This window comes from Corythoichthys intestinalis, chromosome 3 (genome assembly GCF_030265065.1).
Source record: "Corythoichthys intestinalis isolate RoL2023-P3 chromosome 3, ASM3026506v1, whole genome shotgun sequence".
Classification (NCBI taxonomy): domain Eukaryota; kingdom Metazoa; phylum Chordata; class Actinopteri; order Syngnathiformes; family Syngnathidae; genus Corythoichthys; species Corythoichthys intestinalis.
In genome coordinates, this window is record NC_080397.1 from 16,172,685 (window position 1) to 16,200,298 (window position 27,614).

At 38.6% G+C, this 27,614-nt stretch overlaps 1 protein-coding gene across 1 annotated transcript; it reads left to right on the forward strand.

The window, feature by feature from the left end:
- On the forward strand, window positions 1-27,614 carry tmem161b (transmembrane protein 161B). The gene is made up of 12 exons (XM_057832788.1): window positions 1-244; window positions 8,786-8,889; window positions 9,697-9,777; window positions 13,002-13,099; window positions 13,177-13,333; window positions 20,432-20,583; window positions 20,658-20,718; window positions 20,799-20,939; window positions 21,105-21,218; window positions 23,417-23,591; window positions 26,904-27,000; window positions 27,071-27,614. The coding sequence occupies exons 1-12, from the start codon at window positions 242-244 to the stop codon at window positions 27,337-27,339; spliced, it is 1,452 nt and encodes a 483-aa protein (XP_057688771.1). The 5' UTR covers window positions 1-241; the 3' UTR covers window positions 27,340-27,614.

A 27,614-nucleotide genomic window follows, 5' to 3' on the forward strand; every position in this document is an offset into this window, starting at 1 on the left:
CTGTGACCTCTACTGCAGTTGAAAATACTTGGGAGCGGAGCGGCAATCATTTGGGCTGATTTAAAAAAAAATTGTAACCCCATTTACGCCGGAAACGGTTACATTTTCCCTTTGAAAAAAATCAATTCATCCTGTATATAAACGTCTCAAGAAGGGCTTATGTGCTCCTCGCTGTTTCTTCTCCGAGTCGGAGTGCTCAGTGTTGTCGGCGTTGAGCCTGTTTCAGCTGCACTGCATCAACATGGTAAGTGTGACAGCGAGCTATATGCGTTGTGTCATCTATGTTGCATTGATTGCATATTACATATTGAGCTAATTTCGCGTTTTTCTAGTACTGCCCCGCATTCCATTCATTTCGTGACAGTGCAATTGGTTTAGCATCATGCTTTGCTAACATGTGGCTAACTCTAAGGCTCACCTGTCAGCCTTCTGTTTTCTGCAAATAATAGACAAAATATCTTTTAATTAAATTAGCCTATTATGATTTGAAGGACTAGAAGTTCCTGGCGATTAATTTTGGGGCTTACAATGTTGTGCAATTCACGGAATCTGCATGGTTTAGATGATAGCTGTTAACCTTTAAGTGCAGGTGAGGTGTACCTGAATCAGTTTGGTTGACCCCTGGATGACTTTAAACTGACTATAGGGTTGAATTGTGCATTGTGACCTTCTTTGCATGTTGTCAAGTGTAATCATGCATTTTTTTCCTACTGCTTATTCTCATTACGATCCAGTTGAATCTCACTGGGGGTAAAGAGATTCCTTTGCAAATAGTAGATGTGTGTATCCAACTTGCGTCCATGCTAGGGCTGGGCGATATGGCCTTAAGTACGTATCACGATAAATTGAGCAGATTTACCTCGATAACGATAAATGACGATAAATTAGCCCAAGCGGACTGTTATATAATTTGAAAATTTGAATCAATGCATTGAATACAAATTAACCGTTTTTCGTTAAATTTATTTACCAGCTTTCAATTTAACAATTGCACATGCAGTCTAAACATTAAGTATTAAAAAAAATCTTGTAAACAATAAGAATTCTAGTGTGAACATTTACAACAGCTTGTATGACTTGAAAAATGTACAACATTATAAAAATCAATATGATGACTGTGCAAACATGTCATTCTAACACAAATGACTTGCAGCTTTAACAGTACACTTTAGACAACTTATTGGTAATGGCTGCTGTGACATAATTATTCAACACAGGTGTTTACGTCAAGGTTTTTTTTTTTTTTTCCAGAACATTTTTTAATACATGCACCCCCTACACAGACACAACCAGATTAAAGCTGTATTGCTCTGATGCCCATGAAACATTTAAGATTTTATGATGGCAAAATAAAGCAAACACATACAGAAAAATAGCTGTGGCCATTAAACTGTCATATTATATATAGGCTTCACTGTTGGATTATACTTTATGCTGAGTGCTTTACCATCATGAAAGCTTTCAGAGAAATCACACAGAGATACCAAATAACGTGACATAATGATTGCTACATGAAGTCCGTGCCCAGTCCACTCATTAATTTCAGCCGTTTCGACAAGGTTAGAGCCGCTATCCGACTCCAAAACGTTCATTTGTACCGTTAGCCGCTAGCGTTAGCCTGTGGCTTGGCTACCAGAAGAAAGCACTGAAAGCATCCTCTCCTGAAATTGTGAGAACCAGGAAGGACAGCGGGTGACAGCCCGTCCGGAACCCGCCAAGAGTTTACGTAATGTCGGGTAAAAGTTTGGCGAAGCTAATTTAAGCCCGACTCCATCCCGTTTACTTGTAGCGTTAGCCTACCGGGCTTCTGTTTGTTTGGCTTCCTGAAAACCACATGACTACATACGCAAGCACACTGTCTGCTTTCTTAAAGGGGAATGAACATAGCCAAACAACACAGAGTCAAAGCGGGATGAAAAGACTGTATTTTCTTGTTTTATTAAATTACCGATTTTACCGACATGGTCAAAATTACGTCGGTCATCGTGAAGAATTTCGATAACGGTAAATTTTCGGTTTACCGCCCTGCTCTAGTTCATGCATGTAATTGTTAGAAGAAAAATGTGTTGTATTCATTTGCTGCCACTCCTTTCCAGGATGGATTGGACGTCCATCGTCGTCAATCGCACTGTATGAATTTGATATTCTGTCAGCCCTCCCTGTTAAAAGGGAGAAAACACTCAGGTGGCTTGAAGTTCCGTTATGAGACCCCCAATTTGGCCAAATTTCAAAATTGTCCTATGAACATGTGTAATACATTATTGGAAAGCTTAAAATCTGTATTTCCTAAGGGCAGTAAAATATTGAGCAGGAAACGTAGGTCAAATAAGGTGAGTTAAAAGTAGACATTTTCGAGACTTTTGAAAATTTCTTATTGAAATTACACCACTAGTTAAGGTCTACTCCTCTTTAGAAACCAATTATATAGTAAAAGATCATGTTATTTTTAAAAAAGAGCTTTTTTTTATGACAATGCACCACCAGGGCTCACTTCAATACAAAAAAATATGATTTGTCACATGACAACATTAATTTTCATAAGTCATAACCTTATTGGCAGAATTTGTTGCAATACAGTTCATTTTGTAAACCAAAATAAATTGTATATACTGTATGTATTGCTGATTCCATTATTTTGTTATGGTCTAAGAAGACAGGTATCAGGTCAGTATTGACAAAACATCAGATCAGCGGTATGAAAAAATCTGTTTCGGGACATCCGTAGCTGTATGTATTAGCGGTGCAACAGTTTGCGGTTCAAAGTCGAACCGGACGGTTCGCCCTGTACGGTTCAATACGCCTTTATGAATCACGCCTTTTCGGTTTTGCCATTAATGTATTCCGACCACTTGTGGAATGAATTGGTCGAGCTCTCAATTCAGTTCAATTCAATTCAATTCAATTCAATTCAATTCAATTCAATTCAATTCAATACAATGTAATTTTGTTTGTATAGCCCTGGATCACAACAACGTTGTCTCAAAGGGCTTTGCAGAGGCAATATGATGCACAATCAGAAACGGCAAATGAAGCAACAAAGATGAATAAATAAATTCAAGTCCTGGGTATCCCCATTCCTGAGACCCCCCATGTCGGCAAGGAAAAACTCCAAAAACTCCAGAGTCTTTGGGAGAAAATGAGAAACCTTGGGGAGTACCACAGTCAGGAGAGATCCACTCCCAGGACGGATAGACAGGAAGCCCCAGGACTGCTAATGGGAATTAGCAGGCGAAATTACAGTACGTAAAGATGCAGTGGAGTAAAGGAACAAGAAGAGGTCCATCTAGCCAGATGAGATGGGGGTAGCAACGAGGTAGTCCATCCAGCCAGGGGTCCGGACAGTCAGGAGGCTGCAGCTGAAAAATAGCCCCTCCCCAGAGGGGAGGGGGGAAAGGGGACACCGGGTGACTAGTGATGAAGAGACTAGCTAACTAGATATTAACATTGGAAAATAGAAATAAAGTAAGATAAGTGGTAGGTAGAGTGAGAAAAAGGAGATATAACTCAGTGGCTGTACTTCCCCGAGCTTTATAGCTTCTAGTGCAGCTTAGACTAAACTTTGAGTCTACTCCGACTTCAAATAGCCTGACCATAAGCTTTGTTGAATAGGAACATTTTTAATCTAATCTTAAATGTGCAGACTGTCTCGGCGTCTTTAATATTAGCTGGAAGCTGATTCCATAAAACAGGGGCTTGGTGGCTAAAGGCTCTAGCTCCGACAGTACTTTTAGAAACCCTGGGAACTATCAGTAGACCTGATAGTTCCCAGCTCTGTGTGCCTGTCTGTGACATGAAGCACCGTTGTGGAGAAATTCCCGCCCCGCAAGTAAATGTTGGATTGCTGTCAAGAACCTGTGTATTAGAAGCCGAGTAATGCCCTCTCTCGCTTACGAGCGAAGTGAGAGTGAAACAAGAAAGAAAACAAATGGCTATGGCGAGCAGAGGAGTGGAGAGACCGAATTTTGAGGAAGCACCGGCTTCTTTCAAATATGCGGTGTGGCAACATTTTGGTTTCCCCGTGGACTACAATGCGGAAGGAGAGAAAATATTGAAAAAAATAAAATAAAATTGCAAGCATTGCTCAGCACTTGTTCCCCATGCTAATGGCAACACTTTTATAACATGACTCCGGCACCTCAACCGGCATCACCCACAGATATCACTTTCTCAGGGCAGGACAACCCCGAAGATGACACCAGTCAAAACACACGGGGGGCTTCGTTAATTTATTTGCAACGCTTGACCCGCATTACATTGTTCCCTCGCGGACATATTTCTCCAAGGACGTAATCCCCGACATTTATGAAATGGCACGCAAAGCCATCGAAGATGATTTCACTAAAGCACATAGTTTTGCCCTGACCACTGGTAGTTGGACGTCCCATGCTACAGAGTGCTAATACCTAACTGTGACGGTCCACTATAATTCATACCTGTCAAGTTGTACGGTCTCGTCGTAATTTGTATAAGTGAGCACTGATTTTTAAATGTGTACGCCGTACGTTACGTTCAAAATCTGCACGTTTTTCGTGCATTATGTTTTTTTTTTTCATCCGTTCAGATTTGGTCACTGTTTCTGCAACGAGACAATGTTCGTTAATACGTTGGTTGAATGACGCGAGAAAAGTCAGACACAGAGAGGGAAGAGTGTTTGTTGAGACGCTGTAGCAAACGCGATGCTAGGCTAGGTGGCTCCAATATTTCCTGACTGTAGCCGACAGCATACAATCTACGCCTGATATCTCATGCATATAGAACTACATGCGAAATGACACTCAGTAGCGTTAGTAAACACCCGCCATTTTAGAGCCGTAAACTTCTCAGAAAGGCTCTGCTGTAGTAAACCTTACGAGCGAACCTAAGCTTTATATCTTTTATCTAAAATACTCCTAAAGGATATTTAAAGGAAGAAACAGTTTTAAAATTTTCACATGTCGAAAGTAGACAGAAGGGAACTAACGCAAAAACGGGAGCAATTTTATCAACTTTAACGGTTGATTCACAACATTAAACGACCTCAAAACAAAGCAAAGGTTACTATGTTTTTGGGTTTGTTTTTTTCATCAAAAGTATCACCAGTTACTTTGCCAAGTAACTTTTTTACTACTGTGTGTGTATTTCAGTAGTCAGTCACTACACTAGCCAAAGAGCTAAGAGGCATTTTAACAGTCGAAAATGTTTTATTTTAAGTGTTTATTTCACTTTTTAAAAAGCAAAATAAAGGCACCGAAACCGAACCGAAATCGTTATCCCAAAACCGAGGTTCAAACCGAACCGTGGGCTAACTGAACCGTTGCACCCCTGGTATGTATGTCACATCACATTTAGGAGGCACTCACTTCACGTTCACGCTCCTGCAAGTACCTTGCGTGAATTCACCACTGGCTCACTAATTCACTGTCATAGACAGCGATAGACATAGACAAAATTGTGTATTCTACTTGGGGGTGACAATATATCGAAAAGGTGATATATCGTGATACTTTGTTGCCCAAAAGGTTATCGATATGCTTCCACCAAGAATCGATATATTGTTTTAAAATGGTTTGACTGTTTAAGGGAAAAAAAAAAGGTTCCTACTCCGGTTTAATGGTTTTCCGTGGTGTAAAAACATTGTGATTTGAAAACAACTAAAATTTTCCGTCATACCGTTAAACGGAATTCGCTATTATTCATGTGCCAAAAATGCAGCCAGAAGTGGCTTGGTGCGGCAGCGCTCACCCCTTCCCCTGTTTGTTGCTGTTTGTGTCAGTGACGCTATTCTGCTAAACAGCCAACAAACCCAAAAACAAACAGTGCAAACACAAGGTGTACTTTTCTTCACTTTATTGAGCTCTCAAATCTTGGTAAGTTAAATATACAAAATGACGTTCTACCATTGTATTTTTCCACGTGTGAGTAGGTTCAACAGGTTAGCACCATGAAAAAGTTTGCCAAAAACAAAACACACGTTTTCCTTTCAAATTCAATGTACAAACTAATTAAAAACTTACAAAGATGAATGTTAGCCTAGGCTTAGCTGGGAGAGCAACTTCGTCGAGGTTTTAAGTCTCACGGCCACTGAGTGAGAAACAAGCTTGAATGAAGGGGGGGAAAAGGATAGCGTCAAAGATCACTATTTGCAAAAGATGATCTGGCCGTAAGCACAAATCCACGTCCGCTGGACGGGGAGAGTTCACTCCCAATGTTTTTTTTTTTTGTGTTTTTTTTTTAAATGAAACCTTTCCACAACAATATTTACATTTTAACAAACTTAGACTGTATATTTTTAACTAACGTAATAACTTATGATTTCTTTCTTTCCTCAAAAAAAAGTCTTGCAGTATATAGTTTTTCAATTTTACTTAGAAGTGTTTTTACATTTTTATAGCAATTATTTTGATCTTGCTCTAATCTTGTTCAACTTGAGCTGTGGGTATAGTCTATAGTTATATTTATTTTAATTTTATTTAAAAAAAAAAAAAAAAAAAAAAAATATATATATATATATATATATATATATATATATATATATATATATATATATATATACACATATATATATACACATATATATTTTGTTAATCCATTTATTTAATTTAACACTATATTCATGTTCGAATTTGCAAATATGTTCTGAAAAAAAAAATCCTGTTCAATGGAATTTTTTTTTTTTTTTTGAGGTAAAATGCAATACCGTAAAACCGCAGTATTTTTGCTCACGGTTATCGAACCGTCAAAATCTCATACCGGGACATGCCTAGTTGCTTCCAAAAATCTATCATTAGTGTTTACGTTAGCTCAAAGGCTGCCATTGACGGCGCTAGTCATCAGATCCATTTTAACTGGATTGGATGTCTTGTGCCGTCAAAGGAACTGAAACCAGAGCATTCACAGCCAGTCTTTTGTGGTCATTTACAGGTTACTTCCTGTTGATTTTGTGTCACTAATTTTGGGACAATCTTGAGTCACTCCTTTTCAGTAACCCAAAATCAAAAGGAAGTGACCTAGAAATGCCTCAAAAGGAAAAGGAAGTGACAGAAAATCAACAGGAAATTACGTAAAATGCCCGAAGATTATCTCATTGCCTTGCATTGGCTGACTGACTGACGGCCATAGACGTCCAATTTGTTTAAAGTGGGAGGGATGGCAGTGAATGCACGAATCCTGCCGTCCTCCCACTTCAAATGGATGTCTACTAGTGATAAACCCATTCTAATTCACAGCGGAAGGATGAAATTGGCTTGTTTTTCTGTTTATTAGTTCTTTTGTAGAATATCCCAGAATGATTTCCTGAGCCTTATGTCGACAGTTTCGCCATATCATGAGATCATAGTTATTGTTGACCTTGTAGCTCAAATCGCATCGTATCATGGGGTAACTTGGATCGCTGGTTTTGAATTATCTTTTTTATTATCTTTTTTCAGTGTCATAGATGGAGCTAGACATCCAATATATTACAAAAGGGAGTGTTGAAAGCAATCGAGTCATGAAATTAATTGGTTACTTGTTGCTGACAATGGCAGCAAATAAGTTAAATGTGTGCTTGATTTATGAGGTTGTTGATCTATTTCTTTATTTTCTGTGTTTTTCTGGTAATTTTACAAAGTTTGACAACAGTACTGTCTACTGTGTGGTCATTGTAAAAACAAGCAAATTGTTAGAGCAATTGTGTTTGGCCTAGATCGCTTAAAGAATTAACCATCGCGTCATTGTTTTCCATAATGTCCCTTTCAATTGTTACTCCGTTTTACAATGAAAGAAGTTAAACAGATTTAAAATTGCGATTAAAAATGGTTTGATAAGGTTCCAAGTTTAGCTTCATGGATAGAAAACTCACCATCCACCCCCGCAGGGATCAATTGGATGTCAGGTGGAGGGGGTCAAGCAGGATTGGCAAGATAAGAGAAACCATGCTGGCTCAATTTCCCCTGAGGACGAGTTCCTTGCAGGTTTCCGACAACTATTGGTCAGCGACACCCACTATACCAACTTGAAGCAGCGGGCTTTTTACCCATATATCATGACCGCATCACACATTGGGATGATGTGAGGTGGAGGGGCTTGAGCCAGAGACGTTTTATTTGGCCACCAGTCACCTCTGAGCAAAGATAATTGCCATATTATTGGAACTCTCTCTCCCCTTCGATGAGAAAAAGTATTGACTTAAGATTTTAGAGCGCGCACTTGGTGAAATAGGCTTGAACCCTGGGACCCATTTCACATGTAGGTCTAGTGGCCTGTCATTCACATCCTCCTCTTTATTGGCTAACTTGTGTTTAATGCCCAGTAAAACAAATTATGTTGATTTTTGATGTGGGACTGAATCATGTCATTGGGTATGTTTACATGGGTAATTCTCCTCAATCCGATTGAAATCAATCATATTTCGTGTATAGGATTTGATCTTTATACATGTTTAAGTAAAGAGATTCACGTTTCGATTGGCTAAGTTGTTTATATGAGACATTGTTATTCATATTCGCCTTTCAATCGGATTATTAATAGGATTTTAGGACCCATGTAAACGCATCCATTCAACATGCAAACACATGCAGTTAATGCAAATAATTTGAAAATTGTGTATTATATTAAATTCGAAGGGGATTTAATAGTCAAAAATTACGCTTTTCTACAATGGTAATATTAAGATGGTTTTGAGTTCTTTATCAAGACTCTATATTAAGCAATGTTCAGTACGATATGCTCCTAGATGCTATGCTATGCTATGCCACCAGAAGCTCATGTAGCTAAAGTGAAATGTTATTTTCATTCAAATGCCATTTAAAGCATTCTATTTTCACAGGGTGTGATCGGTGTGCAGCTGGTGGTTACCATGGTAATGGCCAGTGTGATACAAAAAATCATACCTCATTATTCCTTCGCAAGATGGATACTCTGCAGTGGCAGGTAATTCACATTGTCACACTGCTTCGTTTTCTTGTTCCCGTTTAATGTCTTGAATTGTAAAACATGGGGAAGTTACCATAAATTGACAAAAGTTGTTTTTTGTTTTTGTTTTAAACAAGCACGATTTCCAAAATATTAAATAAGTATATATCATTTTTAAGGCGAAATTGAATCCTTTTCATGACAAAATGTGTTTTGCACTGCTTTTGTAATTTATATTTCTATCTATAATAAATAAATGAGACTACAAGCATGTTTTTAATCAGAGAAAATTATGTTTTCCGAATAATGCACCTGAAAGATTTTCAGGGTTATCCTGCATGACCATACTTGTTGTTGTTAAAACTGTTCTCAAGCGTCTCTCATTTGGTATCGAAGAAAGACAGTATTAACGACTCTAAAAACTAGGGATGTCACCGATCCAATCACTGATCAACATGATCCAAGGTATCTGCTTGGTACTCTGTATCGGCTGATCCTCCAAATCAGTTGACCGATCAGGACAATTCTTCTCTTAACAATAGTTATTAAGGGATTTCACAACCAGCTATGTCGCTGAAATTATATGAAAAAAGTAATGTTCTTTCGTGTTGCTCATTTTAAATTCAAGGTAACACTAGAGAGGTGCCCAGGTTATTAACTCTACATCACTGTCAATCATTTTATGGTGTGAATCCATCGTGAATTAAACATATTTGCTTAGTTTTATTGATATGGTAGCCAGTTGTTATTCTTTTCGGACACGGATTCTTGATTTATGGTGTCCCGATTTCTAATGCTTGTTCTCTCGTTGTCTTATTGTGCTAGTCTTCGGTGGTATCAGCACCCTACGGAAGATGAGTTGAGGAATCTTGCTGGTAAACAGAAGGGCCAGAAGAGGAAAGACAGGTATGTATACATGGTAATACATGGGAGTGTCATGGTTTAAAGATTCTAAAGAAGCACTAAAACAAGTAAAAAGTGGATTTTTAGGTTTTGTTCAGACTGGTAGCCAAAATCTGATTTTTAGCCCATGTAGATTGGAACGGAATGGCTCTTTTGTAGTCGAAACAGTCACAAAGCACATAAATCTAAATTTTCTTTGAGACTGATTGAAACCACATAAGTAAAGCTGCAACAACTAATCGATTAAATCGATTAATAAATTGGTTGGCAATGAATTTGATCATCGATTTTTGCCGGCAGCTTTGAGCAGTCCCATTTGGGTCCTTGTTTGTGTGTAACGTGAAGCTGCGCAGGCGTGCCAGTGATTAGAGCGAGCGAGAGAGAGTTCACTGCTACACTCAGGTTGGTTTGCTGAATGGAAGTGTTAGTTAGATTTTCTTTTGTGTTGTTAGAGCCAGTGTGCCTCAGAGATGAGTAAATGAAGCCAATTGTATTGTTCGTATTCTTCGTAGATGAGACGTTACTACTTAGCAACCATTGTTTGGATTGTGTTTTGGAGAAGCATATTAGCACTTCAGTTATTGTGAGATAGTAAAGTTGTCTCATTTCTTGTTTTTTTTAAAGAAACCACACACATAAACCCATTCATATAACAGCTTTCAACACAAACTCCCATTCAAACAAATTGTCATACAAACTTTGAAATGGGATTTGGATTGGATTTTTGAACAGCTTTTTTATAAAGAAAACCGATTCATTAAAGTCTGCCCCATCCTCATTCGATTTTGCTGTTTAGTTTGTTTAAAGAAAATAATGAGTCATTGACACAATTTATATTGGCGCTTTGCCCACAAGAAAAATGTCAATCAGCAGCACTGTTTTTATTTATTTTTTTTTTAATGAACAGGAGTTTTCTCTGATTTGTGTACTCAAAAATTATTTTTGTTTCATGATCTGAACCTTTAGTTTAACTTTAACAAGTTTAATGTACTTAAACTACACTTGTAGACTACGGTTAGACCAGGAAGCTGTAATTAGCTACTAATTTTGAAGGAAATTGTCATCCATGTTGTCTTAATTATTACTTAAACATGCCTAAAACAACTTCACGTTCAATTGTGAAGTTAGCTGAAAAATATCCAATTCATCGTCTAATTCATTGATCATAAAAATAATCATTAGTTGCAGCCCTACACATAGGGAAGGTAAATGCTTCTCAGTCTGAACAGCACTGATGAGTTTTGAGTGACTGTCCTTGACCTTAGTCTATGCTGCCGGACGCCTTTGTTGCAACAGCAATCTGTTAGGTCTATCAATAATGTGAACAGGCGTAGATCTGATTTGGACACTTGCTAGAAATAGTGTGAACAGTCAGCCCTGAAAATCAGATTTGAGGAGGAATCCTATTAGAATCTAATATGCCTGCAGTCTGAGCGCAGCCTTAGAATTTGACCACAAGTCATTTAAGGCTTGTGCATCTTTAATATGGGTTAGCTTTGAATATTTCTTGTACATATACAGATATAAGATATTTTTAAGATGAATAGGGGATACGTACCTTCCACCAATATAAAGTATTTCAAACGCCTAGTGCTACCATAGTTTGTTTTGCAAAAAAAATAAAAATAAATAAAAATAAAAAAACTTCTTTTACCAGTTAAAACAACAATAGGATGTCTAGACTAACTTCTGCATAACCCTTTTGGCCAGAATTCGACCATAAATCATTGTCATCATCATTTTCCTATTCGGCTTATCACTCTTACCCTTGTGGAAGGGTAGAGAAACAATCAAAATAAAACTCAAAAACACTTTGACAAATACAGTCAAGAAGCTAAGAGAGAGCAGCTGGCGTTGAACAGATTTGTCTTTTCATGCTTTCTTTGTCTAGGATTTTGTCTGACCTCAGACCATATTTTATTTTGTTCAACTACCGACTTTGCATATTTCAACATTTCTCTCTCGTCTTATTGAACTGACAAAAGACAAATGTGTTAAACCATAGGTTGACACATTTATTTGGAAGTATGAATTTAAATTGAATCACAACTGGAAGTTAATCTTAAAAATGCAGGAGTGTGCACCATAACAGTCCCTTTCTCTGATCCCGTATGAGGCAGGTTGGTGTTCTGTGGCACCACATGTCCAGTAATCCCAAAAAGAATAAGATGACCAGTGTCTTTTTGCCAGCTCCTGCCATGCTGCTTAGATCCCTTTGTTGCTCGCTGACTCCCTCAATGGGATGTAGCTGAGCCCCCCACTTTTTTGGCTGTCAGGTGCTTCGGAGAAGAAATGTGTCTTGGCCGTGTTTTGGCCCGGGAGTCTGACAGTGGCATTGTCCGGTGAATGTAGCGCACACACTGGGCTGAACAAACAGAGGCCAGAACTGAGGAGGCCCATCAGATAGTTCCTCATGCTCAAAGAGTAGCTCTCAATTACCTGCTGCGATTGACTTAGTTCTGCCCATTTCTTAGACTTTAACCCCCGCTAGACACCCAATCCATTTTGACTGGGAGAAGCTGGCGGTGTTCAAAGTCAGTCCTTCCAGTTTAAATGAATTGCGTTGATCGTCAAAGCCCCCCCCCCAAGAAAAGTCCTTTAAGTATGAAACAACCTATCGCTTAATTCCTTTTCTGACCTTTGTGACATTTGACCTCATGACCACTAATTGCAATCACCTCTTCAGTTTGATATTAATAGCATATTCTGCAATTTTGATAACGCCTTTTTTATTGGGAAATTCCTTTCTGACCTATGTGACCTTTGACCTCTAGACCCCTGATTGCAATTAACTCCTCTTAATTTTTCAACCATATGCTGCAAGTTTGATCATAATCCCTTTATTTGTTCTTGAATTATCTTAAAGACAAACATACAGATAAACAGATATACCGAACCTTCCGTAGTTTTCACTTAAAGGTGTCTGTAGTTACATTTAAGATGTGGATGCCAGGGTTAGTTAGTTTTATGGGTTAGTTAGGCTTTGTTAAAATTACCAAGAGTCATTTGCCCTTTTAAGGGTTAAAAGAAGTACTACTACTACTACTAGTAAGTATTGTCCTATGTTAAAATTACTAAAGGTCACTTGTCACATAAAGGGTTAAAAAAGGTAGTACAAGTATTGTTTTGCTTTGCTCACAGTTTTTATGTATGACTAATTTTGCCATTTAATAATGTGTTGAATGTAGAATTCCATTTTAATTTTTTGATGTTGCTCTTTCTACCAGGAAGTACAATGGTCACATAGACAACAAACCGCTAACGGTACCCAAGGACATTGATCTTCAACTGGAGACAAAGTATATCACTGAAGTGGACACATTAGGTACTGAATTGAGCATTGGTTAAGCTTTCCAAATATGGATACAATTTAAGAAATCTATTTCCCATTTATGCCCTCAGCATTGCACTACTTTCCAGAGTTCCAGTGGCTTGTTGATTTCACAGTAGCGGCGACCGTGGTCTATCTAATCACGGAGCTCTACTACAGTGTGGCTCAGCCCTCAGGAGAGATGAACATCAGCGTGGTGTGGTCCATGCTCGTGCTCGCCTTTGTCGTGTATCCTTGGATCAGTCCTTACAAGATGTCATGTCAAATGTTCTCTCAATGGACAACATGCACGGTGCATTAGAATCACATGAATGCAGCCCTGCGTATCGTATGTAAACCAAAGACCATTTGAAGTGATCTGTTTTGTGTAGCCATGCTTTTAAAATGATGTCAGAAGGTCGTTTTTAAAAGCAGCTTTGACAAATCCATCTAGTTGGCTCTCAGGTATTTCTCTGAGCAGCTGGAAAAAGGAGAAAACTATCACGGGAGTACTATGAAAGCATCCAACAATAACCTTTAATATGTAGTTTTTACTTGATAAAATAATTTCTATAGATTACTCTGAATCGTAACTAACCGTGCACCCCAGTTAGTCACTTGGTCTCACATCTGCTTGAAGAAATAAATGCTTGCCCTAAAATACAAACCTTTCGGTTTGCTGTTAATAAAAAAGCAGGGAGCTGTAATTATCTTAAAAAAAAGTCTCATCTTGATAAACTGTCTTAAAAAGGCAGGGTTCTTGGGGGGGAGGGGGGGGGCAGTCATGGTACATCTCCCAACCAATCTACATGTGTTTTGTGGACTTGGAGAAGGCGTTCGACCGTTTCCCTCGGAGAGTTCTGTGGGGGGTGCTCCGGGAGTGGGGTATATATGGAGTGGAATCCATGATACGGGGGGTCCGGTCCCTGTATGACCGGTGTCAGTGTTTGGTCTGAATAGACACTAGTAAGTAGGGATGTCCCGATCCAGGTTTTTGCACTTCCGATCCGATACTGATATTGTTTTGCACTTCCGATCCGATACCGGCCGATACCGATACCGACCTATCTGAGCATGTGTTAAAGTTTAAAGTTATTTAGCCTCCTTACTTAGTTGTCAGACTCATGTTGAAAAAGGTTTTAGTACTCTTAATAACAAGTAGCCAGCTGAATTAGGTGAGTTTGAATAACATACAACGGTTGGTAACAAGAAACTGACCTGTTTATTCAGTGACAAATACAAAACATTATAAATAACAAACAAAATTGGCATAGTCAGTCAGTAAAACGTGCAAATAATATTGTAAACTGTCTTAAAAAAGCAAAACACACCAACAACCTCAGTGGAAAATCCCACAAATCCCCCAAGCTATTAGATGCTTTTAATGTTTCGTGCATTAGATACAAAAATTGTATAAAAAGCCTCTCAGGTTTAAATAAACGACTATTTCAGTATCAAGTTAACATTTTAAAACAGTAAATAAAATACTCAATTCCCCATTCTGTATCAGCAGCTTTAAACTAACATTCAATTCATTTAATTTTTCGAATCAACTGTTAAAGTTGTTAAAATTGCTCCCGTTATTCCATAATTTCCCTTCTGTCTACTTTCGACATGTGAAAGTTTTAAAACTGTTTTGAAGATAGATTCAAGTCAAGATTTTGCCGATTTAGGAGTATTTTAGATAAAAAGTTAATTAGGTTCGCTTGGAAGGTTCACAAAAGCCTACTAGGGAAGTCTTCTGCTTTAAGATGGCGGCGGTTTACTAACGCATCTGGTTTTCAATACTTCAATGTTGCTAACGCAGTCGAGTCTGTCGTGTAGCATCTGGTTCGATATACATATAATATCTATTATCTCCAGTAAAACGACGTTGACGTAGTTTGTAGCGGCTGTCAGCATCAGTCAGGTATTCTTGTGTTTTTTATCCAGCGGCATGAGTTGAGCTAAAGCCGTGAGTTGAGCATTGGCATTACCCGGGTCTAAGACAAGTTATGTTTACCTATGGGACGCAATGCGGTCAGTTTCTCATTGCGTCCCGAAGACCGCGCTGTGCATTAGTTCCGCTTTACTTGACATATTTCAATAATCAGAATTTGGATGTTTGTGAATCGTTCTCGAATCTTCCACGGCCGAATCACGTGTTGGATGGTGCGTCTTTACTAATGTGAGATAATGGCTCGTCATCCAGAATGAATTCTTCGGCAGTGACTCTTGTTATTCCCTGGGCTTTGGGACTGTCACGTGCCAGTTTGTCGAGTATAGCAAAAGTTTCTGCCAGTGTTAGTTGCGTAGGACCTTTCTTTTTGTCTTCGGTTTTCTTAACATACTCCTCATATTGTTTGTGGTGGTATTTCGCTAAATGCTTGATTAGGTTGGTTGTATTAAAACTTCTTACAGCTTTACCACTACGCTTGACTTTACTGTGGCATATGTTGCTCTCTGCCTCTTCGTCTTTGTCGTCCTTTAAGGTGAAATGATCCCACACAGCTGACATTTTTACCGATAAAGTCTCTCGGTAAGTTGGGAGACGGTAATGTCAATGTAGTGTGTTGAAGGTGTGCCGTAAAATGCGGACCGGATTTAGGGAAACCGAAGCAAAAACTGGAATAGATTATGTAAATGGGCGCGCTGGAAAACCAGGACCGGGCTTTAAAAAAAACTGGATCGGAAGTCTGGATCGGAATTTTTCCCGTGATCTGATCCAATACCGATGCACATTTTTTTGCCCATATCGGCGTCCGATCCGATCCAAATATCGGATCGGGACATCTCTACTAGTAAGTCAGATCAGTTTTCAGTGGGGGTTGAAATCCGTCACCGGTTGTGTTCATAACTGTTATGAACAGGTTATCTAGGGGCAGCTGAGGCGTTGAGGGCGTCCGGTTTAGTGGCCTCAGTATTGCATCTCTCATCTTTGCAGATGATGTAGTTCTGTTGGCTTCATCAAGCCGCAACCTTCAACTCTTACTGGAACGGTTCGCAGCCGAGTTTAAAGCGGTCAGGATGAGAATCAGCAAGTCCAATCTGACACCATAGTCCTTAGTCGGGAAAAATGCCCTCTTTCAGGGATAAGATCCTTCCACCTAGTGGAGGAGTTTAAGTATCTCGGGGTGTTGTTCAGTGAAGGAAAAATGGAACGGGAGATCAACAGGCAGATCGGTGCGTTGTCTGCAGTGATGCGGACTCTGCATCTGTCTGTTGTGGTGAAGAGAGAGTTGAGCCAAAAAGTGAAGCTGTCTATTTACCGGTCGATCTGCATTCTTACCCTCTCTGTGGTCAAGAGCTGTGAGTCGTGACCGAAAGAACAAGATCCTGGATACAAGCGGCCAAAATAATATACCAGAGGGTGTCCGGGCTCTCCTTTTGAGATAAGGTAAGAAGCTCGGTCATCCGGGAGGGGCTCGGAGTAGAGCCGTTGCTCCTCCGCATCGATAGGAGTCCGATGAAGTGGCTCGGGCATGTGATTGTTATGACTACAGGCTGCCCCACGACACGCTGGGGAGATGATGTCTCCCAGCTGGTCTGGGAATGCCTTGGGAACATCCGAAAAGAGCGTGATGAAGTGGTTGGGGAGAGGGAAGTCTGGGCTTCCCTGCGGAAGTTACTACCCCAGTGACCTGACCTGGGATGGTTGGACGGATGGATGGGCAGTTTTGTTTTTTCCTTTTTGTGAGATTAGCTTCGAAATTTGCCTATAATCGACATTAAAAAAGAAGTGTTGGTCATAATTTCTTGACTTGTTGAAACCTGTAGGAATCCTGAATACAATTAAATTTGGATTGAAGTTCCTTCCTGCGTTAATAACATTAAAAATGTATAGTGCTGCAACGATTAATTGATTAACTCAAGTAATTCGATTAGAAAAAAGCTTCGAGTCAAATTTTGCTTCTTTGAGGATTTGTCTAATAAGAGTGGCGTTGTGATCGTTTGTTTTAAAAGTTAGCATTTAGTTTTATTGATTTGGGGGGATATACTTCCTTCTAGTGGCAACAGTGTAGATGACATAACTCTAACAAGGCTGAATCCAGCTGGTCCCAGTTAAAACCAACATAAGAAGTTTTCTTTTGCGCTAATATGTTTATACATTTGTTATTTATCAGTATATTTAGCAGTTTGTGACGATTTGTTAAGTATTGTAAAAGTATTGTTTAAGAAAAGAAAAAAAAAATGTTAGCATTTAAGCTATCGGACTTATGCTATGTGAGTTAGTCAATTGTTCTTTTGTTGTACTTACATTTAGTCATTTTTTAATACCATTTGAGACTAAGCTCAGGTATTTTAATTTATTTTTAAATGCATTTATTGCTCTCGTGAAATGAAAGTGCAATTTTACATCATTTGAAGAAACGTGTTGTTCTTTTAGTATTTGCTTTATGCTTTTTTGAAAGTGCAATCTTTATTTCAAAATGTTATTGCAAGCACAATTTTTCCTTTGTTTTACATCCCTTAAGATGTTCTGCAACCCATTATATTTTTGCAATCCGTTTACTCGATTATTTGAACTAATTGATAGAGATATCGATAGCTGCAGCCCTAAACATGTATAAACAAGCTGCCCTGATACCTTTTACTATATAAATGTTACTTAGACATATAATATATACTAGGGCTGTCGAACGATTAAAATTTTTAATTAAAAATTAATTAATCGTAATTAATCGCCATTCAAACCATCTCTAAAGTATGCCATATTTTTCTGTAAATTATTGTTGGAATGGAAAGATAAGACACAAGACGGATATATACATTCAACTTAGTGTACATAAGTATTTCTTTTTTATAACAATAAATCAACAAGATGGCATTAACATTAACATTCTGTTAAAGCGATCCATGGATAGAAAGACTTGTAGTTCTTAAAAGATAAATGTTAGTACAACTTATAGAAATGTTATATTAAAAGCCCTCTTAATGTTTTCGTTTTGATTAAAATTTGTAAAATTTTCAATCAAAAAATAAACTAGTAGCTCGACATTGTTGATGTCAATAATTACATTACATTATGGTGCTTAAACCCATAAAATCAGTCGCACCAAAGCGTTAGCAGAGGGAGACAAAAAACACAAGTAACAAGTGGACGTGACACTGTTCTGTCATTTTAACCTGTTTGAGCGGGGCATGTGCGTTAATTGCGTCAAATATTTTAACGTGATTAAATTAATTCTCGCCCGTTAATGCGATAATTTTGACAGCCCTAATATATACATGTTTGCGCCACTTTGGAAAGAGGCAGTATTTAAGTAGAATCAACGGTAGTTTGAACAAAAGGACATTATGCAAACTCCCCTATATGCAATCACATTTCTATCATTTTAACTCGAAACCCTCCTATATTAAATGCCACAGGTTAGTGTCTTCTTGTCTGCTAGAGAGGCCAAATCATTTCAGCATGATTGTGTAGATCCAAGCAGCAGTGGAGGATGTAAAATGATGTGGAGATCTCCTACTAGGCCTGACTGCCAGCACCTTTATGGTCCACAGCTCCCTGCTATTTTGCTACGCTGAATGATGGCCTAATAATATGCATTATCCGTGCCGCCAACCACAGGAATCAATCTTTTCCAGTGCTCCTGGTCAACCTCGGCTCGCCGCGGTCAGATGGTGTGTCATTTCCTGGCTACGTCAAAGATTGGAGACCTAAATTTCCCCAGCCCGGCACCTGACGCACTCGGTGGGAAAGGATAGACCCGAGAGCAGATGACTTGGAATATGAGGGCGCGTGTTTTGCCAATATATGTGCTAATGGAGCACTTGATTTTCAGTTTTCCTGTTTCATCTATGATGACAATGTTTAAGACCTGGGCAATACAATGCTGTTAGCCTTTACAGAAGTGCTGCATGCTCTTGTAAGTAGTTTGATAAGAACTCTTTGGTCCCTGAACTCTGTTGGGAAGAATAGATGAGCTGTATCATAAATATTGCTTGCGCAAAGATTGGAATGGGCTGGTTTGCAAGGTTGTTATCATTAACCAAAACAAATGGGATGACAAAAACAAGAATTGAAAAATGTTTATCAGAATTAATCAAAACTAAACTCATTGGCAGCCATTGAAGGCAATAGACATCTGTTCGCTGCCAGACCTATTTCAAATTTATTAGATGTCTACTAGCAGGAGAATGAAAAAGCCATTTGATTGGACGTCAACAGTACTGTAAAAAAAATGAAAATATAAAATGAAATATAACCAACTAAAACTTTATTTTGTGTTAAAAAATTTTTAAAAATTTGAAATTAGACATTAATCCATGTTCATATTTTATCCATTGAAACAGGGTTTTTTTTTTTTCTTTTTTTTTTTTTTTTTTTAAATTTAGTTCCTTTTGCATCTTGTACTTGAAAAATAAATCCATTGATGAAAAACTAATGTTAGTAAAAATTAAACTTTTTATTGGTTTTCATTTTTCTTGAAATAATGTCAAATCAACTCAAAAGCTCATTAAAAGCAATTAGATTGGAGGGGAAAAATTAAAATAAAACTTGTATTTTTCGGACAATAAGTCACCTGAGTATAAGTCGCACCGGTCAAAAAATAAACAATGAAGTAGAAAAAAACATGTATTGGTCGCATTGGAGTATCGGTCTCTTTTTGGAGGGAAATATGATTAAATACAACACCAAGAACAGACATGTCCTCTTGAAAGGCCATTTAAAATAAAACAGAACAACAGGCTGAATAAGTGTACGATATGCTAAAGTTACATGACGGATATGCAGCGAACTGAAAACGTGCCCGGTACGTTAACGTAACATAGCTATTAAGTTATTCAGGTAACTGTAGCATAAAGAAAATGCTAATGTTAATAACTCAAGAGTATAAGTCTGACCCACAGCCAAGCTATGAAAAAATAACTGTGACTTATCGTCGGAAAAATACGGAAAAAAAACAAAAAAAAGATCCAGAACCATTATAACCTTGCTGTTTTGATTAACTCAATCATTGCTGTGACGGTGATAACTGTCCAATCCCTTTCTTTTAGAAAAAAACAACAACAAAAACTAAGAAATGTATTGAAAGAAAATTAACATTTGAAACATTTGAACATTTTCAGTATACAGTACTGTAATTAATGCTTTCTTTAGGTACTGGGGGAAAGTTTTTTCTCATATTAACTTATTGACGATGACAGAAGTGCAAACCATTAAAACTGGGAAGACTGGCAGCAATCGAAAGATTGCTGCCAGGCCCTCCCATTTCAACTGGATTGGATGTATGTCACGGTCGATGGCATAACATTTGCACATTTGAGACTGCTCTCGATTCAATAATACACCAACTTTGTACCCGATACAAACGCAACGGTTTTCTCAAGCATATTGAGTGATTTCCTTGACAGTCGTTTTAGAAAGATCCTCTTCTCTCTGACGACCCACTACTTTAAATTAGAGGAAGGAGGTGAACGCTCCCTCTGTATCACATTTGGTTTCTTTTTCTTCGTCAAAGCCATGGCCATTCTCATTGTTACTGAGAACTACCTGGAGTTTGGTCTGGAAACAGGTGAAATGCCGATCCATGCTTTTCAATCTCGTTGTGCGTCTCAAGTGAAAATGCATGTTTGTTTTCATTGCAAGGTTTTGCCAACTTCTCTGATAGCGCACTGCAGTTCCTGGAGCACCAGGGTTTGGAATCGCAGTAAGTTGCATTTCAGTAAAATGATTTTCTTCAGAAATTGTCATGATTCACAATCAAGGTTGTTTTGTAATTTTTCACAGGGGTCCAATTTCAAAACTTACCTTCAAGCTAATCCTCGCCTTTCTTTGCGCGCTGATTGGAGCTTTTTTAACCTTCCCTGGCCTGCGATTAGCCCAGATGCACCTGGATGCGCTCAATGTGACCACAGCCAAATTCACACAGTGAGACCCAGTATTCGTTTTTTTTTTGTGTGTTTGTTTGTTTGTTTGTTCTTTTTTTAATTAATGTGTCTGAAAGTGCTTTAATATTATTTATCATTGTTGTATATGCTACAGCAATGTATCTTCAAGAAATGACTGTCTTGTTTTTCTCCAATTCATTTTTAGAACTTTGCTTCATATCAACTTCTTGTCCCCACTTATCATGGTCCTGCTATGGGTGAAGCCCATTACCAAGGACTACATACTGAACCCCACCCTGGGAAAGGACAGCTTGCCTTTGTGAGTAAAGCACATCGAAGTTCAGTTCCACTTTTAAACCATACACATCGCTTGCAAACATGACATTGTCGTTTAAGCTTTTTTTTCCACTTGTTCTCATGCAATATTTTCTGCTTGTAAAGATTTATGCCAAATAGGCATGTGCCAGTTACCGGTTTCATGTGGTGTGAAAACGTTGTGTTTAAAAACCAATAAAATTTTCCGTCAGACTGTCGTACGGTATTCGCTATTTTTCATGTGTCAAAAATGCAGCCAGAAGTGGCTTGGCGCGGCAGCGCTCACCCCTTCCCGTTTGTTGCTGTGTGTGAAAGTCACGCTATCGGCTAGACAGCAAGCGAACACAAAAACAAATACTCCAAACACAGGCGTACTTTTGTTCAATTTATTGAGCTCTCAAATCTTGGTAAGTGGAATATACAAAATGAATTCATTTAAAACGTTGTACAGTTGTATTTTCCATGTGTGAGTAGCTTCAACAGATTAGCACCATGAAAAAGTTCGCCAAAAACAAAACACACATTTTCCTTTCACATTCAATATACAAACTAACTAAAAACGTACAATGACGAATGTTAGCTTAGGCTTAGCTAGGAGAGCAACTTCGTTGAGTGTTACAGCCGCAGGGTGAGAAAACAAGCTTGATTCGCTTGAATGAAGGGGAAAAGGGGATAGCGTCAAAGATCGCTAATTGCGAAAGATGATCTTGCCCTAAGCACAAATCCACGTCTGCTGGATCAAGGAGAGGTCTCACTCCCAATGTTTTTTTTTTTTTTTTTTTATGTAACCTTTCCACAACAATATTTACATTTTAATTAACTTATACATTTTAACTTATTAACTTATGAATTCTTTGTTCTTTTTAACACAAATGCATGACATAACCCTAACTCTCAAAAAAAAAGTCATGCAGAATAAATTTTTCAAAATTTTATTAAGAAGTGTATTGACTTTTTTATAGAAATTATTTTGATCTTGCTCCAATCTTGAGCAACTTGAGCTGTGGCGGTGATTCACTTAACCTATAAGTTATATTTATTTTAATTTTATGTAAAATATTTTTTTTAATTGATAATTTATTTATTTTAACAATATATTCATTTTTCAGTTTGCAACTATGTTCTGAAAAAAAAAAAGTTTTTTTCCATTGATCATGATTTTTTTTTTTTTTTTAACCCATACATCGCTAACACATTTTGGAGCTATAATTGCGATACCGTGAAACCGCGGTATTTTTGCTCACGGTTATTGTACCATCAAAATCTCATACCGGCACATGCCTAATTGCCAAACAGACAAAAAGCAGACCTCCCAACCGATGCCATATTTGGAAGAGCGGGCACTCCCTGTAAATATGAATCGCAAAATTCCTTTTCTGACCTCTTTGACCTTATGGCTCTTAAATTTCATCACCTCTTCCATTTCATGTTATAAACATACGCTGCAAGTTTGATAATAATCTGTTTTTGAGTGATCGTGAAATTCCTCTTCTGATCTCTGTGATCTTTGACCTCATTATCCCAAATTTTAATCAACTTTTTTTGTAGTACAAACATCCTGCAAATTTATGATGATCCCTTTATTTCTTGTTTTTCCGGAAAATTCCGTTCTTTGGATCTAAGTGACCTTTGACCTTATTACCCCCAAATTGAATCACCGCTTCTCTTAGGTAATACAAGCATCCGTCAAGTTTGATAACAATCCCTTTTATTCGTTCTTGTTTCTGTGAACTTTGACCTCAGTACCCTAAAATGTAATCATTTCGTCCGTTTTATCAAACAAAAATATCCTGAAAGTGTGATAATAATCTCTTTATTCGTTTTTGAGTTATCTTGAACACAAACATACAGACAAAAAAAAACATAGACATGTGGAACCGAATAAATAGGTTTCACCTATGAGCACAGGTAAACAAAACGGTGAATATTCATTCAAAGAAGATTTAATCGGTTTTCCTTCACTAAACTCATACAAGCTATGTTCATGTTTGAGGAAGAATTAAATATCATTTAAATTGTTAAGAGCTGTGTCTCAAAACTTTTGTCCATGTAGTTACAATGACTCAAATCCATCATTCCCTTTGCCCCAACTTTATTTCCCCTTTGGCACACAGTCTAAATGATGGAGTGATGTTGCAGTAACAAAGAAAAGTTGCCATCCGTCTGGTTCTTGCGTGACTCACTGCAGTGTCTCTGTGTCAGGATGGCTGAGCAGACGTACGACACGCTGCGCTTATGGACCATCATACTGATGTGTGCGCTGCGACTGGCGATGATGAGGCATCATTTGCAGGCCTACCTCAACCTGGCGAAGAAGGCCGTGGAGCAGATGAAGAAGGAGGCGGGACGCATAAGTACCGTCGACCTGCAGAAGATGGTGATTGACAACATGCTAATTAGAATATTCCCTCAGAACAGTGTGTCAAACTGATTTTCAGTCATGGTCACATTTGTGGTATGGTTGCTTTAGAGTCAAGAATCTTTACAAGATGTCATAAGTGCAGACTTTAAATATGACATCCTTGTACTAAAATTATTAGGCTTAAAGGGACGATACTTGCATATATGGACTATATATACTATATATTAGTATACTATATTTAGACTATATGGATTTTTAGAGTTAATCTAATAGCTTTTCTATTCCATGCTGATTTGATGAGCCAAACACTCGTTGCTTCATGTTTGTGCTTGTACAAGCATGCGGCATGCACGAGCTGCAGTTACTCTACGCTTTTGGCCGGAGGTTGCAGTCCCGAGTAAAAAAGTGACAAACTCTGTCTAGGTGTGGGAACCTGTGGGTAGCTCACGATACGTTACGATTTGCGATAGAAGGCTCGCGGTAACTATTATCTCACTATATGGCGATACAACAGTTATAGCTGCACTAGTCAAGAAATCAGTGTACAATATACAACATATTGATTTTTGGTCACTTTCTGATTTCGGGGAATTTCTGGGTCATTTCCTGTTGATTTTGGGTTACTCAACAGGAAGTGACCCGGGAATGTCCCCAAATGGTTAGGAAGTGACTCAAAATCAACAGGAAGTAACCTGTAAAAGCCCTGAAATGAACATGAAGTGACCTGACAATGCTCCCCAAACTGGGAAGACTGGCTCCGTTTAAGTGTCATTGACAGTGCTAGACATCCAATCGATCTTTAACCCTTCCAGTCAAAATGGATTGGACATCTAGCACAGGTACACCTTTTTTAAATAAAATATCAATTCTAGGCAGGAGCATATTGATAACCTGTTGTGATACAGACTCATTTCGATATATTGTCATGCCTCTGTTCTCTACCAATGCCCTAATGAGTACACAGAGCCCTGACATTTTAACCTAGACTGCCCCAAAATCCCTTTTTTGCCTTCAATGCAAAGAGTTTGGGTCAATCACTGTGGGCAAACACGCACCTTTGCAATTCCCCGCGGCAGCAGTGTTGTTTCATTGAGCCTCCACCTAGTCTCCGATAGGCAAAAACATGTTTTCAACCCACTTAAGATTCCTGTTTTTATGTTTCTGGTGCTGATTTGATGGGCCAAACACTCGCTGCTTTGTTTGTGCTCATACAAGCATGCGCCATGCACGAGCGGAAGTTACTCATATCTTTTGGCCGGAAATTGCAGTCCCGAGTAAAAAAAATGACAAACTCAGTGTAGTCTAAGAGTGGGAATCTCTGGGTAACTCACGATACGATGCAATTTGCGATACAAGCCTCACGATAACAATTATCTGACGATACGGCAATACAGGTATTATCAATACATGGGTCAGGAAATCATTCTACGATATTTTGCAGTGTCAGCGCTGCCATCCCTCCCACCTCATATGTATTAGACATCAATTAGTCAATTTGGGGGCATTTCAGGAACTTTCAGTTCAATAAACTTTATTTATCCCTTGGGCGAGTCTGGGAAATCCCCAACAATTAAATGCTTCCAAAACCGGGAAGACTGACAACAAATGCTATGGTTTTAGTACCATTAACGGCATTGAACGTCCAATCTATTTTGCCCGGGAGTCTTGAATGAACATTAACATAGACACTATTCTAGTAGAAAATTTTGTTTTTCACAGCTTTTTTGAAACAATATATCGATTCTTAGTGAGAGCATATCGATAACCTTTTGGGATAAAAAGTATCGATATTCCCCAATGTCGATATATTGTCACATCCTTAGTGTAGTCCCTTTAATGTTAGCATTCCATTGACTGCACTGCAGTGTAAATGACGCATCATGACCTCAGTACTGTACTTAAAGCAAATATCCATACCGTGGTGTGAGGGGGACAACTCATTAAAAGGGTATTACAACACTTGGCGAAATGCTAATATTCCATCATTTATCCATAAACGCATGCCTTTAGGGATTCATATCATGCCACTCCGTGTAATTACACACATCGCAACACCAAGAAAATGATAGAAATTTGGATCGATTGTCAAGCTAAAACGACCGGCGCCCGAGATTCTGGAAATCTAGCATATTATGTGCATGACCTCACAACAAGGAAACACCCGGCTCAGTGCTTAGTACTGAATGGCAGCGATGATAGCGGACAATTTTGTTTCTAGTTGCGGCGACGGATCCGACGTAACGAATGTTCTTCTAATGGTGACTCGGAGAGTTATGAACCTTTCTTTGGTGTTTTGGGTTATCAATTTGAGCCCAAACGAAAGCCAATGCAGCCTAATGAAAGGATCATTGAGGGGAGCAATCACACTGATGAAACACCGGCAACAGATGGTGTGGGGAAACACCAAATGGTTTGTTTTGCATTTCTTTTTGTGAAGCTGATACACCGTGACCGCAAAATAAAGTAATGTTTAAAATAATTATCATTTATTGTGCTATCATAGGTTTTCGCTCTGCCAACAGACACAAATATGAATGGGATTAGAGGATTTGTTGTATATATTTTACGAGCGATAATTTATACATGTGTTCAGTCCTATATCGAATGCGTGATGTTTTTTATTATAAAAGAGTACTCACTCTGGCCATTTCCCTCTTTTGCTTTGCCTGGGGTGGTATCATCAGAGCCAGTCATCGTCCTCTTTCTTGATATCTTTGGACATTTAGGTGGCTGCGCGTGTAGGTGGGCATCGCATCTGCTTTCAGCAGCAATTTCTTAGCAAAACCTGATTTCATTTGTTCATAGTTCGAATAGCTTTCAGGTGTAAAATGTGCACCACACAAAACCGTGCCGGAGGCTGGGTCTACAAAATTAGCCCTCTTAGCACGGACGAACTTTACTCATTGTCTGCGTAGTCCAGCTCTTACTACATTGCGACAAATGGCTATTTGTACACTACATAACATGACAGGCTTGAACCATTTTACCGATTTTTTGATAAAACACAAACGCAACTCTCTCGTCGATAAACAACGATGGCACCTTTTGTTTCATTGTTGTGACGTCTCCGCCCCATTCGGCTTTTTCCGGAATACTTTCGGAAATGTTCGTAATTTTCGATAATTGCTCATGAATGTGATTTACTTTTTTGTCATCTTTATTAATATTTGTTATCTTGCCTCATAACGGTTCTATTGATATCTCACAGCCCCTCAGTATTATAATACCCTTCAAATTCACAGCAGAAGAATAATGACCACATGACTGGACGTCTTATCATTGCCGACCGTCCCGGTTTTTTTTTTTTTTTTTTTTTTTGTCCCGCAGGTTGCACGTGTTTTTTACTACTTGTGTGTAATAGCACTCCAGTATGTGGCACCTCTGGTGATGTTGCTGCATACAACTTTGCTGCTAAAAACCTTAGGTAAGCCTTCTTCATGATTGTCCATTGTTGCAGCTTTCAAACTTAAAAAAAACATCTCTCATAATATCAGGTGGATACTCGTGGGGATTTCGCGTGGAAGAGGTGCCTTGCATTCATCAGACGGACTCTATACAGGCGTCAGCACCAATAGCGCCCCCGGAGGCGGGTACACGGGCTTCCGTCACCCAACTGTCGGTAGCCCTGGGGGGACTCAAAACGGTCTTCAGCCCGTTACTTTTCCGGGGTCTCTTCTCTTTCTTTACATGGTGGATCGCCGCCTGCCTCTTCTCCACGTCCCTCTTTGGCCTCTTTTACCATCAGTATCTCATGGCAGCGTAAAACGAGGCCCTTCACACTGACTGACTTTTATCTTCGGAACTATTGCTTTGTTCCCAGTGCTTCCTCTGCAGATGAAAACTCTGTGTTTTTACATTCACTCCTTTTTAGCTGCTTCATAAGATATTCTTATGTTTAGTAACAATCAAAATCACATGACTGACAAAAGTAACAAAGGAGGTGTCCTTTTTTTTCCGTTTTCTAGACATAACTCGTCAAATTCTGAATCTCATGCTGGACACGGTTACACAAACTTCAGTTTTTAACTTTTTTTTTTT